Source organism: Rosa rugosa, chromosome 7 (assembly GCF_958449725.1).
Source record: "Rosa rugosa chromosome 7, drRosRugo1.1, whole genome shotgun sequence".
NCBI lineage: Eukaryota > Viridiplantae > Streptophyta > Magnoliopsida > Rosales > Rosaceae > Rosa > Rosa rugosa.
In genome coordinates, this window is record NC_084826.1 from 3,060,929 (window position 1) to 3,078,532 (window position 17,604).

General features: G+C 36.4%; 2 protein-coding genes, 1 long non-coding RNA gene and 2 other non-coding genes across 11 annotated transcripts; 1 reads left to right on the top strand and 4 right to left on the bottom strand.

Annotated features, from left to right (window-relative positions):
* Positions 1-1,015: 1,015 nt before the first annotated feature.
* LOC133722248 (cysteine synthase-like) lies at positions 1,016-6,249 on the bottom strand. Of its 3 annotated transcripts, XM_062149073.1 has the most exons (12): positions 5,721-6,249; positions 4,421-4,472; positions 3,668-3,717; positions 3,444-3,553; positions 3,241-3,298; positions 2,753-3,016; positions 2,536-2,673; positions 2,368-2,419; positions 2,109-2,188; positions 1,676-1,735; positions 1,495-1,575; positions 1,016-1,360 (listed from the first exon to the last, which is right to left on the bottom strand). In XM_062149073.1, the coding sequence occupies exons 3-12, from the start codon at positions 3,704-3,706 to the stop codon at positions 1,271-1,273; spliced, it is 972 nt and encodes a 323-aa protein (XP_062005057.1). In that variant the 5' UTR covers positions 3,707-3,717; positions 4,421-4,472; positions 5,721-6,249; the 3' UTR covers positions 1,016-1,270. The 3 variants fall into 3 exon arrangements, with proteins under 3 accessions (XP_062005057.1, XP_062005056.1, XP_062005055.1); XM_062149072.1 differs by lacking the exon at positions 5,721-6,249 and having other exon boundaries at positions 4,421-4,645; XM_062149071.1 differs by lacking the exons at positions 4,421-4,472; positions 5,721-6,249 and having other exon boundaries at positions 3,668-4,381.
* A 1,717-nt stretch (positions 6,250-7,966) lies between these two features.
* LOC133719696 (uncharacterized) lies at positions 7,967-9,878 on the top strand. The gene is made up of 3 exons (XR_009851390.1): positions 7,967-8,159; positions 8,987-9,134; positions 9,682-9,878. It is a non-coding gene; the product is annotated as an uncharacterized LOC133719696 (long non-coding RNA).
* A 300-nt stretch (positions 9,879-10,178) lies between these two features.
* LOC133722249 (cysteine synthase-like) lies at positions 10,179-14,032 on the bottom strand. Of its 5 annotated transcripts, none has more exons than XM_062149074.1 (11): positions 13,922-14,032; positions 13,114-13,187; positions 12,890-12,999; positions 12,713-12,770; positions 12,229-12,492; positions 12,005-12,142; positions 11,834-11,885; positions 11,597-11,676; positions 11,156-11,215; positions 10,972-11,052; positions 10,179-10,826 (listed from the first exon to the last, which is right to left on the bottom strand). In XM_062149074.1, the coding sequence occupies exons 2-11, from the start codon at positions 13,150-13,152 to the stop codon at positions 10,737-10,739; spliced, it is 972 nt and encodes a 323-aa protein (XP_062005058.1). In that variant the 5' UTR covers positions 13,153-13,187; positions 13,922-14,032; the 3' UTR covers positions 10,179-10,736. The 5 variants fall into 5 exon arrangements, with proteins under 5 accessions (XP_062005058.1, XP_062005060.1, XP_062005061.1 ...); XM_062149076.1 differs by having other exon boundaries at positions 13,114-13,163; positions 13,922-14,021; XM_062149077.1 differs by having other exon boundaries at positions 13,114-13,163; positions 13,873-13,935.
* A 974-nt stretch (positions 14,033-15,006) lies between these two features.
* Positions 15,007-15,168, bottom strand: LOC133724025 (U1 spliceosomal RNA). Its single transcript, XR_009853443.1, has one exon. It is a non-coding gene; the product is annotated as a U1 spliceosomal RNA (small nuclear RNA).
* An 896-nt stretch (positions 15,169-16,064) lies between these two features.
* On the bottom strand, positions 16,065-16,226 carry LOC133724022 (U1 spliceosomal RNA). Its single transcript, XR_009853441.1, has one exon. It is a non-coding gene; the product is annotated as a U1 spliceosomal RNA (small nuclear RNA).
* Positions 16,227-17,604: the final 1,378 nt, after the last annotated feature.

The window sequence follows — 17,604 nt, forward strand, 5'->3', positions numbered from 1 at the left end:
ATTCTTTGCTCAAATAGCAATACCCTTTCTTGAAATTATAGAATTTCACTCAATGAGGTTGCTCCCTTACTGTCATCAATTCACAGTTCCTCACCAAGTCAAGTGGGATCACATTGTCAATCAAACTGAGCACAGTTTTTCTTCCCTTTGTCAAGTTCATTCCGCATTTGATTGGGGTGGATCACATAGTTTCCGGTTACCAAAAACTTACAAAACTAGGGGTTAGGGATTTCAGCGTCATAAATTTCTATTGAATTGAATTTGGTAGGGTAAGATGAAGTTCTGTAAGCCATTTGTTTTGTTCGATCGGAGAAGATTGTTTGGGTTTGTGCCAGGCATAAAACTTCATTTGATCATTCGTATCATTTACTAAATCAAGTTCTAATAGAATCGAACGTTGTCCACCAAGATGAGGTGGACAATGCAATGGGGATTAAGGCATATAGAACAATAGAACTTGATTTAGTTCGTCATATCATATTATCATTTATTAAATCAAGAGGACAACGTTAGATGAGTACAATGCAATGAAACTTTTTCATCATTCAACATCCTTCAAGATTACAGATTTCATATAATTGACAGCTTACAGATTTCATATATTAGACAGCTTTCAAGAATGACGTAAAAGTTTCATTGCATCGTCTTTACCCAACAGTTCTAAATGATATGAGATACCATACCCAATTCGACGTGTTTCTCTTTTCCCTTTATACCCTCATTCAGTTCCACGCCCACTTGTTTTCTCAATGTGGGATTTATCAGTGCTTTTGTTTACAAAGTGCAAAAGCTGGCTCCGAGTTGTAACCATTGCTTTGGGTATTTCTGTGTCTCTCATAATCGTATTCAAATCAAAGCCTAGCATTCAAGTTAAGTACTACTCTATCCCTTGATCTAGAACCCATGGTTCTGAGAAATATGTGGTTCTACAATTGCCCGGAAAAGTGAGCCTCAAGAAACAAGTGTTCCACTAGTAATTATTTGATCTTTCTATTCTTAAACAGCAAAAATGGTATTTCAGTAGAAGTACAACATGTGATCAATAGTGGAATTACAGACTTACAAACTGGTATCTTCTGGTCACGCATTATACCTTAATATATAGAATCTTCAAAGTGTTGACAGAAAATTGGAAGGGGCTCCAAGAACACAAGGCATAAGTACCATTAAGGGTTATATTGCCTTGCAGACTTGAAGCATTTTTCTTATTATACCAATAACCAGAGGAACCTGACATAAGTAAAGCATATTATGAACCACAGCAACACTATCATTCAAACTTCATATTTTCTGCCTCGTGCCTAATGGTATTGAAGAGTGGAGAAGACAGATAACGCTCTCCAGAACTAGCAAACACAACCTGCACAAGCAGAAAGTCAGTAAAGCTCTAGATCAATGAGAAACCTGTGCAGGTAACAACAACAATTTTAAGTCAAAAATATTAATATAAGAACAGAATAATAGAAACATATACAAATATATTTCAATTCTTACAACTATTAATTTTCCAGCATTTTCTTGCTTCTTCGCCAACTTTATTGCTGCTGCTGCTGCAGCACCAGATGAAATCCCCACCTGCAAAATATTTGAAAGATCATCTACAATAATGGAGAGTACCAAGTTCCTATAACTATCATAACACAAAGTAATTTCAACTAGCTGCTACCCTACGTACCAAAAGACCTTCTTTTAGCGCAAGCAGCTTAGCAGTTTCAATTGCTTCCTCACTGGATACCTACAATTTTACAGAAACATTAGACAACACATACTGGCATGTAAATAAAGGAAATTGCACATTGCCAAGGACGATATTTTCGATGCTTGGAACTTAGTCGAGATTTGGTTTATTTGAGAATTCTGAGAATTTCTAGTAAAGTGAATTTTGAATCAACTATGGTATCTAGTTGAACTCCTTCTTTCTATACTTCCTATATTTCATGAGATTTCTGGAAGTAAAAAGAGAAATCCTCTGTCATGTCCTGAGTTATGACAGAACAAAACCTACTATCTCCTATTGTGAAGCAAAGTGCTGCAAGAACTTATACAAGAGCAACCAATTTCACGTTTAATTTAAATTGTAAATCAGTAAAGATGACTTCCCGACTTACTTGAATAACTTCATCCAGCAAGCTAACATCCAGAACTTGAGGTATGAAACCAGCACCAATTCCTTGGATCAGATGCATCCCTTCAACACGAGTGTGCATATTATATATTAGTGCATGCAAGAGTTGACAGTAATTTCAAGCTGCAAATAATTGAAGCTAAAATACACTACTTTGGTTAATTTTTAGCATCTCATTCAATTCACCTTCTACTGTAATATGTCTTACAAAAAAAATGCAGGTATAGTAAGTCCTAACTCACCTGGTTTGCCACCATTCAATACTGCACTTTCAGCTGGTTCTACACCATACACCTAAAACATAATAAACAAAAGAAGTCACACCACAGTCACCACTTGACACTGTAGGTTTAATATCTCTCTCCTCTATTTACATGCTCATATAACATATCTATTATACGAAACTCAACCTTAATATCTGGATTTTGCTCTTTAAGGAAACTTCCTGTACCGGTTACAGTACCCCCAGTCCCTATTGCTGAAACAAAAACATCAACTTTCCCTCCTGAGTCTCTCCATATCTCCGGGCCAGTGGTTTCGTAATGAATCTACACAAACATAAGAAAAGGATTCAGGAAAATTTTCTAAGCAGTCTAGCCACAACACTGTACTTTGCTGCAAAAATACCTTTGGATTGGCAGGGTTTTCCGATTGTTGAAGTATAAAGCTATTAGGTGTGTTACTTAGCAGCTCGTCTGCCTTGGCAAAAGCTCCCTCAAAGCCCCTGGCAGGATCTGCGATGAAGACCTCAGCTCCAAAAGCTTGGAGCACAATTCTTCTTTCAAGACTCATTGTAGCTGGCATGCTTATCTTGAGCTTGTAACCCTTGATTGCGGCAATGAATGCCAATCCAATGCCAGTGTTACCACTTGTAACCTCAATAAGAACAGTCTTGAGCCGAGTTTTTTATGCATATTAAGAACGCAAGGAAAGTGATTAAGTTATTGAAACTTGAAATAATCCACATTTTGGATGACACAAGCTAGAGGCGATTGACTATGTTAGTAAGACTTGACAGCCTTAAAGGAAAATAAAAAGGGAAAAAGAAGACTACCTATGCATAGATTTTACAGAAATACATTTATATATCTGGTGTACATCAAGTGTATTCCTACCTTCCCTGGTGTAATTAGACCTTTATCCTCTGCATCCTTGATCATGCTATAAGCGATCCTGCATAATGAGATTTTAAGGTTATGTCCATTATGTTACAGTAAAATTAACAATCATTACTTGCTAGATTGTCATCAAAATCTCTTCTCAAATAAAAGATTGTCATCAAAATCAAACTCAATTTAAACAATAGCAAAGAATATGCCTGTCTTTTACACTAGAGCAAGGCTCCATTGTCTCTAGCTTGGCAGCAATTCTGGCTACACAACCATCCACGACATTGTTGAGATATACCATTGGGGTATTTCCTATTAACTCCATAAATCAAGTAAGAGCAGAACAAAGAGAGCACATCGTAAGCCAAAAGATTCTAAAAATGGACAAGTTGAAAAGCATCATGAAAAGATTTAGTTTCGCGTGAAATATTACTTCAGTGACATCATTCTTGATTGCACACTTGTCCTCCATCAAACCGCTAGCTGATATAGAAGTGAAATCAAATTCTGAACAAAAACTAGGAGGAGTACATTGCACGGTTGCTACTTGAAAGCCTATGTCTAATCTCACGCACAAAAGACCATCTTCTACCAATAATACCATCCAATAACTTTCCAAATATCATGAAGTGCCTGACATCACAAGGTAATTAAAAACGCCTTAAGGATTGGTTGACTACTATTCTTTGAATGTTGAAATAGTCACTCTCATTTGAACTCTGGCTCTAGAACTAAATAAAATGAATGGTGCAACCTGTAAATCATGGATATATAGTATGACAGTACAAAAGTGACCTCTAAGAACAGGTTCTTTATGTTTGTCGCTATTAGAAAGCTACCTATATGAATGATGTTACAAACTGAAATTCAAAACAAAGGTATTGACAAATTGATTTCCAAGTCTCGAAATGCTCTGACATATAAAAGAACTACGGTTTTTAAACAAAAGGTCCGAGCTCTAGTGAGAAGCACAGGCTTTACAACAAACCACAGAGAGCTCAAAATCAAAATGTACTAAGCAGAGAGCTATATATAGGTTAGATGTCTATCCATGTTTTAGAAGCAGAGTATGACAGTAAGAGTTTACCAAAAAAGAGAAATCCAAAATCTAAACTTCAATAAGCTCCAAATCATTAACCAACAGAAGCTCATCAATTGATGAATGAAAGAGTTCAGATGCATATACCCAATTAGTTGATAAGCAATCAAGAAACCAAGAATGAGCTCAAGGCCTGTCTCTGCAAGTGAAAACAGATATGAAACTGAAAGCTGGGTATGCTTACTACTGGTTTTTAAACAGATATAGACAAATCTTGTAGGCAATGTGGACAAAGAAAAACAAGTTTTTAATGCTTGCTACTGGGAGCTTTTCCTTTTTCTTCAAGTTGTTTAGTAGAGTAGTGTTCCTTGATGTTACCCCAATTGGTCATACCTTGGAGCCCAGGACATAGCGTTCCTGTCAATTATAGAGATCTATGGTATAATTGCCAGTGTATTCTTATATATCCAAACTGGACGATATATATAGCATGGAGCCCAGGACATAGCATTCCTGTCAATTATAGAGATCTATGGTATAATTGCCAGTGTATTCTTATATATCCAAACTGGACGATATATATAGCAGGACAAATTGCCTATAGATAAGTGTGAAAGGTAAATACAATAATAGAGCTATGTATGAAAGATACAAAAGTCATGAAATACGGCTGCATAAGATTTGTTGCAGCAGCAGTCCAGATTTGCTGCTGCTACTTCTCACTGTATCAGCTCACGTAACAATTCCCAATTACGACTAGCTACTACTATTTTTAATAGATTACAAGTAAATGAAATTTCTAATAGATTACAAGTAAATGAAATTAGCAATTCACAACCTTGATTAGAGTTAGAATTCATCACTAGCTACCAATTCCCCTGTCTTAGAATTTTTCATAAACTAAGGTCTTGTTTGTTTCATGGATTTCACGCTTGAGAAAGGGAAAGTGCTTACTTTCCCATATTTGGTAGTGCAAGTTTTTTTTTTTTTGGTCTGATGGTAAGTGCAAGGTTAGGAAAATGGTTCCTCTTGCAAAGGAAAATAAAATAGGAAGGACAATGAATCCTTCCATTCTCCTTAGGATCCATTTTCCTTTCTCATTTCACAACATTTATTACACTATTTATATGACTAAACTAATCCTATAAACAAATAAATACAAATTTAGGGTGGATCACATAGTTTCCAGTTTGGATATAAGAATACAAAACTAGGGTGCAGGGATTTCACAGGGAATCAGCGTCATAAAATTTATGTTCAAGGCCTTATCTTTCAATTTGGTAGGGTAAGATGAACGGGTTGCCACGGCAGGGCGGAGCATAAGCAGTACGTTCTGTAAGCCATTTGTTTTTCTGGTCTGTTTGTTTTGTTCGATCGGAGAAGATTGTTGGGTTTGTGCTTGGCATAAAACTTGAAATCAATTAAGTTCTAATAGAATTGAACGTACCTTGTCCACCAAGATGAGAACAATGCAATGGGATTAAGGCATGGAATTAGTTCGTCATATTCTTTCTTCTCTCCACCGAACGACCGCTTGGGGAACGACCGCTCGAGTAAATCTCGATTGCCACGGAGTGTTGTGCTGTCTCTTTCTGGCCATCTGCCGTGTTGTTCTGTTGCCATGCATGAAGAGAGAGGGCGAGGAGTTTGCATGACTGGCGATTTGAGCTGTTTTGGCGCAGAAATTTTGGTTGTCGTTTGCTGACGAGGTTGGGTTTTCATCAGGCAGCAAAGATAATTAGTTTTGGGCCTGGGTGAATTCAGATTTCCTTTTGTCTTCATTGACACCTCAGAAGAGTTTCAATTTATCTCATTTCTGTTTATTATGGTTGTCGGTCTTGCAGTTGTCTACTATTTGGTTGGTAATTTTTTCTTCCTCAATAATTCATTGGTTTGATTCCCTCTGATGTTCTTAATTTGCTGAAAAGAAAAAAAGTAGGATTGTTCAGAGGTTCAATCTTCTCTGGATTATTTGGTTGGGAACAAAGAAAGAAAGAAAGAAAGTAGGATCAATATTCGGGAACCTCTCCTTCTGGAAAAACAGGTCCAATATATGGTGGCTGGAATTTAAGGTCAAAGCTTAAACTATTAAATTAAAGTGATTTCAGTGATCAGTCAGTCCATTCTCTACTCGATCAAAGTCTCGGTTTTGCAGATTTTTTTTTTTTTTTCAGTAACTTTTTTTTAGTTGATGTTTATTATAGCATGATTCTTTGTTGAAATGATAGTGCTATTGCTGATAACTTTTTGTTGAAATAATGCAGGTCCACTTGACCCAATCCCAGCATCAAGTAGATCTTGGTAAGAATTTTTCAATTTTCTACCTACAAGACTTCTCAATGTGCATGCATCCCTAAATTACAGTGTTAACCTATCTCAAGTTTATGGAATGTTTATCCATCATTTAAGTCATCAACTGTGAAAAAGGCTAGCACTAGGAGCTAACAAAGTTTCTTTTTTTGCAAATACAGAGATATAGCAACCTGTTAAACCAATATCTCCTGCAATAAAGCCTCATTATTGTTACAGGTATATGCTATGCAAATGTTATTTATAATTACTGATCACTACAAAAAAATTTTGAAAACAAATAATCAATGGACCTATAAAGAAATGTATGGGATTATGTTTAGATCTTCAAGGACCATCCAATTTAATGGTTTAGTTGTCTGAGCTAATGTCCTTTTGAATTTGATTGATCTGAATGCACAATTCAGTTGGGATTGCAATGAATTTGTGTTCTTTGTTTCCATGTTCAAATCAGATGTATTATAGATTTAGAGTGATAGGACCTGCATTTTGGTATTCAAAATCTAAACTGATGCTTTATGAGGTTTAGCTTGGGTATTAGTTTGTTTATTATGTTGGGGATGTTATAGTTTAGGAATTTAGTATGTAATAGTATGGAATAAACTGAGCAATGGGATAATCTGAGATAAACTCTACTCGAGCTCATAATATTATCAGCCTCTTGCTTTTGGAGTTTTGATAATAACTTTCTTCTATATCGACTAAGATGGTAAAGATCGACCAACAAAATAAGTCCATCTATGCTTTCTGTTTGTTAAATTGTGTTTATTCGTATGTAATGTTTTATTTAGGTGCCAGCAATACTTTAGCTTTCATGACAAAGTTGATCTCTTTTTCTTTTGTGTACAAGATTGCTTTCATATTGTACTTGGTCTGACTATTCTTTCTGTTAGCCACTTTTGTTATTGTTTTCATTTTTTGGTTTTGGATTCTGCAGATCTGAAGCTCAAAAGATCAATTCATTGGTATTTAGATTATAAAGAATGAGATCTTGAAGCCAATTACATGGATACAGAATGCTAAAAAAGACAGCCAAAAATTGATGGATAGATCTGCTATTGGGTTGTCTCGGAAAAGGGCATTATGCGCTCCTTAGACAAGCAGAGCTAAAAACATTGGTGGATCTGCATGCGAATGAGGTTTGCTTCTTACTAAATGCATAGAGCAAACAAGTTGAAGGAAATCTGTCTTTTGTGACAGACTTCTGTTATGCAAAGCGGAGCCAGGGAAAGGTGGAGATTTGTTGCATCATGAAAGTACGACTATTGGTGATGCTTTGGATTTGATGCAGAAAACTTTTGCTCTGTGCCTTTTCTTATCTAAGTATTGCTTGATTCCTTGGATTCGTGCTTATTTGTGGTTGCATGTTGATTTTGCAGGTGAGGCTTACTCTTGAGGAAAAGAGAGGAGACGAGAGGAGGGACAAGGGGATGGGAAGAGCGTGAATCTGGGTATTTGATTGTTAAAGCATCAGGTGAAAGTCATTCAGTTTGTAATTGTCTCTTTGACTGGATGGGGTGTGCTTATCTTTAGTGGATACAAGTTTTTCACCGGAGACAAAGGCAAGAAGGAAGAGGTATTTCATGTTTTTTTAAACCTTCAGCATTATGTTCTGTTTTTTCTTTCTTTGGGTTACGGTTTGACCTAGACATTAAATATGCAAAGTGACATTTCATTTCGAGGTTGTTTGGATGTGTATTGTTGTCAATATGAAAAAAATGTGTGTAGTGGATTCTGCTCATAATTTTAAGGCAGTGAAGCAAACTCATATGGATCCCTTTATATGATTCTTTTCCTAAAAGATCCAATGCGAATATTTTGCACATCATGTTGTACTGCAACCTCATTACCTTCAATGTTATTTGCTTTGGGACCCAAGTGTCAAATTTTCCAGAATTTCTGCCCCTCTGTCTAACCGTCTTCTCTTTTAGACTTTTACATGCTTTCACGGAGATTGAAGGTTGCATTATCGAGCTCACTGCTAAACTGAAGCTTTTTTAGTTTTACCCACTTAAGAGAAAGTCTTATGGAGATTCAATGCTGAATCAGACTTGGTAAGTTTGGTGGTCAACTGCAATGTCAAAAGACTCTTTAACCTGATAGTTAAAAACTTATGGGTTCCCTTTGAGTTGCATTTAGTAGCACGATCTGGTAGTAAGACACATTGATAAGTTACGTTTCTGAAAAGTGAAAACCATGTAAACAAACTAAGTCGATCATCTTTGAACAAAACTTTTACTGTCCAAGTTTTTGTTTTGTTTGGATATACCTCATGATATTTAGAAGCATTGCTTTTTTATATGAGTCGATTAATGGCTGACATGATCCCTCTATACTACCTCATTGACTTTTCGTATTTCATCAGAAATGGGTCTAAATGATTTGCTTTGTCTATTCTTCTAGGGAAATATCTAAGGCATGCATCACCATGTGGCACGATGGAGTTTGATTCTATTAAGCATCATATACATTTCTTCCCCTGGATTGCATCAACAGGTAATGGAGCACCTGGATGGAAACAAGCACTCTCAGCTTTACAATGTCAAGAAGGGTAAGAGTGTAAAAATAAAATTTGCTAAATTTTGATCATATTAATTATTTCCAGCCACCATTCTAAAGCTTATGAGATCAAAATTTTTTGGATTATATAATGATTGAGATCAACCTTACTTTTGTAATTGTTTTTATGTCCCATAAAATTGCTAGGCAAGGTAAGTTTGTGTGAGGCGGTTTGTTGCAGATGTAGGACTTCAGAGAGGTTTTTAAACAAAATTGTGGCCTTTATGCATGGTTTTGAAGACGAGGAATTAATTGACATTTGAATTGATAGTGGCTATATCAGCTAGCATTGGTTATATTGCTCATTCAAAAAAATAAAATAAAAATAAATGAAGAGATGATCACCAGAGAGGAAGGAATTGTTCAAAGCAAAACCGAGCAAGGACCCAAAAAGGCAAGTTTTAAAATTCTCGCTTCAATTCTAATTTCAGGACTGTACTCATTGTGTGCAGTTTCTTTTCCACTTAGTTTTTGCGTTTTATCTACTCTGTCCGTTCAATTTAGTCATCCCTTAGTTAATGAGCCAATCTTTTATTCAGAATTCAGACACAACTATGAAGATGAAACAACACCATCAGATCAGACCAGCACAAATACATTGGTTCAATCTGATACAAAAGACCTTACCTAGCCACTTGTGCTTTGTAATCTTATGCTTTTTGTCAAGCTGTGTAACTTTTTTCGATAAGGACCATTCTCTATGTTTTTTGTAATGCTAACGGTCCATGAAAAACAATCAACCAAAACAGCAGACATTTTGTACATCTACGGATTCAATGTACATAAAAGCTTTTTTTGCTATTCTTCTTTGTTTTCTCATTCAGTGTTTTTTGCAACATTACACCAATTGTTATTGCGACTAAAAAACCGACAGCATCGTGCGGGTCTTTCTAACTAGTCGTTTACTAAATCAAGAAGACAACGTTAGATGACGACAATGCAATAATGAAACTTTTTCATCATTCAATATCCTTCAACATTACAGATGTCATATATTTGACGGCTTTCAAAAGCATTGTCTTTACCCAACAGTTGTAAATGATGTGTTTACCTGCCTACTTGTTTTCTCAATGTGGGATTGATGAGTGCTGATGTTTACAAATTCCAAAAGCTGGCTCCGAGTTGTAACCATTGCTTTGGGTATTTCTCTGTGTCTCTTATCATCGTATTCAAATCCAAGCCTAGCATTCAAGTTAATTACTACTCTATCCCTTGATCTAGAATCCATGGTTCTGAGAAATATGTGGTTCTACAATTGCCCGGAAGAGTGGGCCTCTAGAAACAAGTGTTCCACTAGTAATTATTTGATCTTTCTATTCTTAACCAGCAAAAATGGTATTTCAGTAGAAGTACTACATGTGATCAATAGTTGAATTACAGACTTACAAACTGGTATCTTCTGGTTACGCATTATACCTTCATATATAAAATCTTCAAAGTGTTGACAGAAAATTGGAAGGGGCTCCAAGAACACAAGGCATAAGTACCACTCAAGGGTCATATTGCCTTGCAGACTTGAAACATTTTTCTTATTATACCAATAACCAGAGGAACCTGACATAAGTAAAGCATTTTATGAACCACAGAAACACTATCATTCAAACTTCATATTTTCTGCCTCGTGCCTAATGGTATCGAAGAGTGGAGAAGACAGATAACGCTCTCCAGCACTAGTAAACACAACCTGCACAAGCAGAAAGTAAAGTTTTAGATCAATGAGAAAACTGTGCAGGTAATAACAACAATATTAAGTCAAAAATATTAATATAAGAACAAAATAATAGAAACATATACAAATATATTTCAATTAATAATGAAGTTAAACTTACAACTATTAATTTTCCAGCATTTTCTTGCTTCTTTGCCAACTTTATTGCTGCTGCTGCTGCAGCACCTGATGAAATCCCTACCTGCAAAATATTTGAAAGATCAATGTCTACAATAATGGAGAGTACCAAGTTCCTAGAACTATCGTAACACCAAGTCATTTCAACTAGCTGCTACCCTACGTACCAAAAGACCTTCTTTTAGCGCAAGCAGCTTAGCAGTTTCAATTGCTTCCTCACTGGATACCTACAATTTTACAGAAACATTAGGCAACACATACTATGTAAATAAAGGAAATGGTATATTGATAAGGACGATATTTTCGATGTTACAAGTGCTTGGAACTTGGTCGAGATTTAGTTTATTTGAGAATTCTGAGAATTTGTAGTAAAGTGAACTTTGAATCAACCATGGTAGCTAGTTGAACTCCTCCTTACTATATACTTCCTATCTTTCATAAGATTTCTGGAAGTAAATAGAGAAATGCTGTGTCATGTTATGAGTTAAAACAAAACCTACCATCTCTTATTGTGATGCAAAGTGCTACAAGAACTTATACAAGTAAGAGCAACCAATTTCACGTTTAAATTCAAATTTTAAATCAGTCAAGATGACTTCCAGACTTACTTGAATAACTTCATCCAGCAAGCTAACATCCAGAACTTGAGGGATGAAACCAGCACCAATTCCTTGGATCAGGTGCATCCCTTCAACACGAACATGCATATTATATATCAATACATGCAAGAGTTGACAGTAATTTCAAGCTGTAGAAGTACAACCACAGACCTAGTCACCTTAATTGAAGCTAAAATACTGTAATATATCTTACAAAAAATGCAGGTATAGTAAGTAGTAACTCACCAGGTTTGCCACCATTTAATACTGCACTTTCAGCTGGTTCTACCCCACATACCTAAACATAATAAACAAAAGAAGTCACACGACAGTCACCACTTGACCATGTGGGTTTAATATCTCTCTCCTCTATTTACATACTCATATAACATATCTATCTATTATACAAAACTCTACCTTAATATCTGGATTTTGCTCTTTAAGGAAACTTCCTGCACCGGTTACAGTACCCCCAGTCCCTATTCCTGAAACAAAGACATCAACTTTCCCTCCCGAGTCTCTCCATATCTCTGGGCCAGTGGTTTCATAATGAACCTACACAAATCATAAGAAAAGGATTCAGGAAATCTCTAAGCATGCAGTCTAGCCACAATACTGTACGTACTTCGCTGCAAAACTACCTTTGGATTGGCAGGGTTTTCCAATTGGTTAAGCATAAAGCTATTAGGTGTGTTACTTAGCAGCTCATCCGCCTTAGCAATAAGTCCCTTAAAGCCCTTGGCAGGATCTGTGAGAAAGACCTCAGCTCCAAAAGCTCGGAGCACAATTCTTCTTTCAAGACTCACTTTAGATGGCATGCTTAGCTTGAGCTTGTAACCCTTGATTGCAGCAATGAAAGCCAATCCAATGCCAGTGTTGCCACTTGTAGGCTCAATAAGAACAGTCTTGAGCCCAGTATTTGTGCATATCAAGAACGCAAGGGAAGTAATTAAGTTATTGAAACTTGAAATAATCCACATTTTGGATGACACAAGCTAGAGGCAATTCACTTACATAGTCAAACTTGACAGCCTTGAAGAAACATAAAAAGAATAAAAAAAGATTGATGCATAGATTTTACAAAAATAGATTTATATATCTGGTGTAATTTAAGTGACTTCCAACCTTCCCTGGCGTAATTAGACCTTTATCCTCTGCATCCTTGATCATGCTATATGCGATCCTGCATAATGAAATTTCAAGGAAATGTCCATTATGTTACTGTAAAACTTACAATCCTTACTTGCTAAGTCGTCATCAAAATCAAACTCAATTCAAAACAAACAATAGCAAAGAATATGCCTGTCTTTTACACTAGAGCAAGGCTCCATTGTCTCTAGCTTGGCAGCAATTCTGGCTACACAACCATCCACGACATTGTTGAGATATACCATTGGGGTATTTCCTATTAACTCCATAAATCAAGTAAGAGCAGAACAAAGAGAGCACATCGTAAGCCAAAAGATTCTAAAAATGGACAAGTTGAAAAGCATCATGAAAAGATTTAGTTTCGCGTGAAATATTACTTCAGTGACATCATTCTTGATTGCACACTTGTCCTCCATCAAACCGCTAGCTGATATAGAAGTGAAATCAGACTCTGAACAAAATCTAGGAGGAGTACATTAATTGCACGGTTGCTACTTGAAAGCCTATGTCTAATCTCATGCACAAAAGAACATCATCTACCAATAATACTATCCAATAACTTTCCAAATATCATGAAGTGCCTCACATCACAAGGTAGTTAAAAACGCCTTAGAAGGATTGGTTGACTACTATTATTTGAATGTTGAAATAGTCACTCTCATTTGAACTCTGGCTCTAGAACTAAATAAAATGAATGGTGCAACCTGTAAATCATGGATATATAGCATGGCAGTAGAGAAGTCACCTCTAAGAACAGGTTCAGTATGTTTATCCCTATTAGAAAGCTACCTATATGAATGAAGTTACAAATTGAAATTCAAAACAAAGGTATTGACAAATTGATTTCCAAGTGTCAAACTGCTGTGACATGCAAAAGAACTACAGATTTTATACAAAAGGTCCGAGCTCTAGTGAGAAGCACAAGCTTTACAACAAACCACAGAGAGCTCAAAATCAAAATGCACTAAGCAGAGAGCTAGATATAGGTTAGATGTCTATCCATGTTTCAGAAGCAGAATATGACAGTAAGAGTTTACCAAAAAAGAGAAACCCAAAATCTGAACTTCTATAAGCTCTAAATCATTAACCAACAGAAGCTCATCAATTGATGAATGAAGGAGTTCAGATGCATATACCCAATTAGTTGATAATCAACCAAGAAACCAAAATGAGCTCAAGACCAACCTTGTCTCTGCAACTGAAAACAGATCTCAAAGCTGGATATGCTTACTACTGGTTTTTAAACAGATATAGACCAATCTTGTAGGCAATGTGGACAAAGAAAAACAAGTTTTCAATGCTTACTAGTGGGAGCTTTTTCTTTTTCTTAAAGTTGTTTAGTAGAGTAGTCTTCCTTGATATTACCTGAACTGGTCATATCTTGGAGCCCAAGACATTGGTTTTTAAACAGATATAGACCAATCTTGTAGGCAATGTGGACAAAGAAAAACAAGTTTTTAATGCTTACTAGTGGGAGCTTTTTCTTTTTCTTAAAGTTGTTTAGTAGAGTAATCTTCCTTGATATTACCTGAACTGGTCATATCTTGGAGCCCTAGACATAGCATTCCCATTTGACATACTTTATACTGTCCAGGATTTAGAATAAACTTACCAATAAAAGCGACAATAGAGATTAGTCTCTGAACAATTTCATTGACTTTCTAAGAAGATAATATAGTAATAACTGGCCGAGGATAAGAACAAGACTAACCGTACTACACCCTATCTCTCTATCTACATCCTCACAGCCACACACCTAGAGGGAATTGAAGTTTACCTCATTATCTCTACTCTTCAGTCTTCACATTACCTCCACAACGCAACGAGCTCCACCATTTTTCTCTGTTTTCAATCTCCATTACTACTACATCCCATTTTCTTGGGAAAGCACAAAGTGGAGCATCACCTTGAGCATCTACTACTCTTTGGAACAATCTTCCATTTCTCCTCCTTCATATTTATATTTTGGATGATATATTTGTTTATGGGTGGTGAGTCTAAGCCCTAGCCAAATTTGATATGATGAATGTTTGATTTAATTTATTAATTTACAAATTATTGGGTGGATACTTGTGTTATGTAAGCATCAATTAGAATTGTCAATTACTGAGTATTTATTTTAATACTTCTTTGATGTCTAAATTTTAGAGCTAAATCCCCCAATTATTGCTAATACAGGCACTTGAACGGGCACCTTATGGCTAATAACTTCTAATAAATAACACGCACAAATCACATTCATAAAAACTGAAAGTTTGAAACAAAATTGGGCAGGGGCTGCGCGAACGCAAGCCCCCATGGTAAGAAATTATGACGTTGGCTCTCCTACTATGAGGAGACCATAGACGAGCACCCCTCCTAAGTGCAATGGAGGTCACAAGTCTAGGCCATGAGCCTTCTTGATCGCCCATTGACCCCGTCCAGGTAAGTGCTTTTCTTTATCTCAACTTTTCCTTTTTATAATGGTCTGTTCATCTCTTCTATAACTCAAAATCGATGTGGGAGGATTGAGAAACTCCAAACCGGCTCCATAGAAGTGTGTGGTGCACCACAAGCATCACTACTCTCGACTCCTACATTTTGGACACAATAATCAAACAACAGATCCACCCTCTCTGATATTTTACTCACAAATAGCCATGTCAGAACTCTCTAAACTTGTAAACATTAAACAACAACTGAAGGCAGGGAGATTTGGGGCACTGAAAACCCCATTGTTACAGATTGTGAGCAGCCCCTTAACTTGCCTGAACAAATACCCATCCTCAGGTCTAAACATAGTTAAAAGATAGACCGTCCAAACAACCAACACTGTCTTGTGTGTTCTTGCCGGGGTAGAGTGTCAACAGAAATCACATTGTTCCTGATGTAAATGTAAGCTGCACCTTTCATGGCTGACCATTTACAACACATCATTAGAATCCGATCAGGAGGCCATAACAAAATTCTTTTCGACCTAAATGTGCTACTTACCTCTACACCACAAGGACTCTACCCATTGACAATTAAGCTGAAAGACAGAACTTCAAATTACATTGAAACAATGAATGTTGTTTTACTTCAAATTGCAGACTTCGTGCTCCAAGTGCCAGTAATGTTCACGTAAATGCAATTAGCTTCACCACGGATATATGACCGGCCACAAACCAGAACACCCATCACTAGAACAGACGCATTTTTCTTTTTACTATTTCGTTATCCAGATTCAATCACTGATCCCAGCAACATAATCTCATTTGGGAATTATGGACGTTTGAGCAACAAGACATGATGAGGAGAAGACGGTCCAATTGATAAGTGAGTAGAGCAGATTTTGAGCTTAGAATTGGAAGGGGCCGCGCGAACGCAGGCCCCCACGGCAACAAATTATGACGTTGGCTCTCCTTCAGTGAGGAGACCATAGGCAGGCACCCCTCCTAAGTGCAATGGAGGCCACCAACCTAGGCCATGAGTCTTCTTGATCGCCCATTGACCCCGTCCAGGTAAGTATGTTGTTCAGGGGCTCCATCCTCCTTTTTCATTCAATGTCATGCATGTTGCTTTCCTTCTTTTTCGATGTGGGATAACTTTGTTCAACAATTTTTCATGAAACTTCATCTCCCCATTATCTTCAATGCTTTGACACTGACTACCAATCTAGAGGGTCAGACACACTATTATCCAACCTGTTATGGATCCTTACATGCTTTCTCTTTTATTTTGGCAAGTATATGTGAAGGATTTCACACTCAAATGATAGCAAATACATGGTTTTGATCAACCTTCTCAATATAAGTTTTCACCTAGCCTCATCTTACTCACTGTGCCAAAGTGTACCATCCATAATCATAGTTGCTATGCATGCTTCTAAACTTGCTTTCTTTCCTAATTTCAAAGTTTGGCGAATATTTTCTAAGAACTTGATCTACGTAGTTGGAATGATTAGGAAAACTATCACATAATCGTTAAATTTTTTCTTAAATAATAATTGTAGTACCCAAAATTTCACCATACTTTGAAAATGTCACTGTTTCAACTATTGAACAAAAAATCCAGTTGATAAGTTTGACCATGGAATACCTTCACTACAAAGCACAAGCACATACAAATCGAACAAATTAAGTGTGTGTGTGTGTGCGTCACACACACATGAAATCTTCTACTTGTTTGCCCTTATATGTTTCGTGCCCTTGTACATCTTGTCCCTTAAAAAACTAAAATTATGACTTCACCATGAGTCGTCCATGACCACCTCATTCATAAAACTCAAACTATGATTTCACCATGAGTCGTCCATGACCACCTCATTCATAAAACTCAAACTATGATTTCACCATGAGTTGTTTGTTACCATGAAGTGGTTTAGAGGAAAAAACTTTACATTTTCCCCAACTCTCCAAACCAAGTAAAAAGAGAGAAGAAAACGAAAAGAGAACAGAACTTTGTATTTTAGTAATTCACATTTGACCTTTGAATAATGCAAAGTAATAGTCCACTCAGACACGAATAGTAATAATGAAAATCAACCCCAAATTAGAGTCCTATCAAATTACGCTAGATTGAAGACTTAAAATCACTTTTTAATAGAACCACACAAAATAAAAAACAACATCAACGAAGAAATGGTGGCAGTTTGTATTAGGTTGGGTTAAAGAAATTGATTGCTCCTATAATTTTCTTTTTTCTAGCTGAATAATCACGAATAAGAGAGGAATAAAGCCTCCCTATCACTCTATTTTATCAATCAAAGAAGAAGAGTAAAGGAAGGGGACCAAAACCAAAACCTCTAAAAAAACAAACAAATAACAAACTAAAACGAAATTGAGGTAGACTTCTAATGTTGTTATTACAATATGATATTATAAAAGGTAGAGAGGTTCATCCCACCA

Coding starts and splice junctions, on each gene's coding strand:
- LOC133722248 (XM_062149071.1), bottom strand. CDS start 3,838: ATGGTATTATTGGTAGAAGATGGTCTTTTGTGCGTGAGATTAGACATA. Junction 3,299..3,443: donor TGCTCTAGTGTAAAAGACAG/GCATATTCTTTG, acceptor CTCATTATGCAG/GATCGCTTATAGCATGATCA. Junction 2,189..2,367: donor ATTGAATGGTGGCAAACCAG/GTGAGTTAGGAC, acceptor CTCGTGTTGAAG/GGATGCATCTGATCCAAGGA.
- LOC133722249 (XM_062149074.1), bottom strand. CDS start 13,152: ATGGAGGACAAGTGTGCAATCAAGAATGATGTCACTGAA. Junction 11,886..12,004: donor AGCAAAATCCAGATATTAAG/GTAGAGTTTTGT, acceptor TATTATGTTTAG/GTATGTGGGGTAGAACCAGC. Junction 11,677..11,833: donor ATTAAATGGTGGCAAACCTG/GTGAGTTACTAC, acceptor TTCGTGTTGAAG/GGATGCACCTGATCCAAGGA.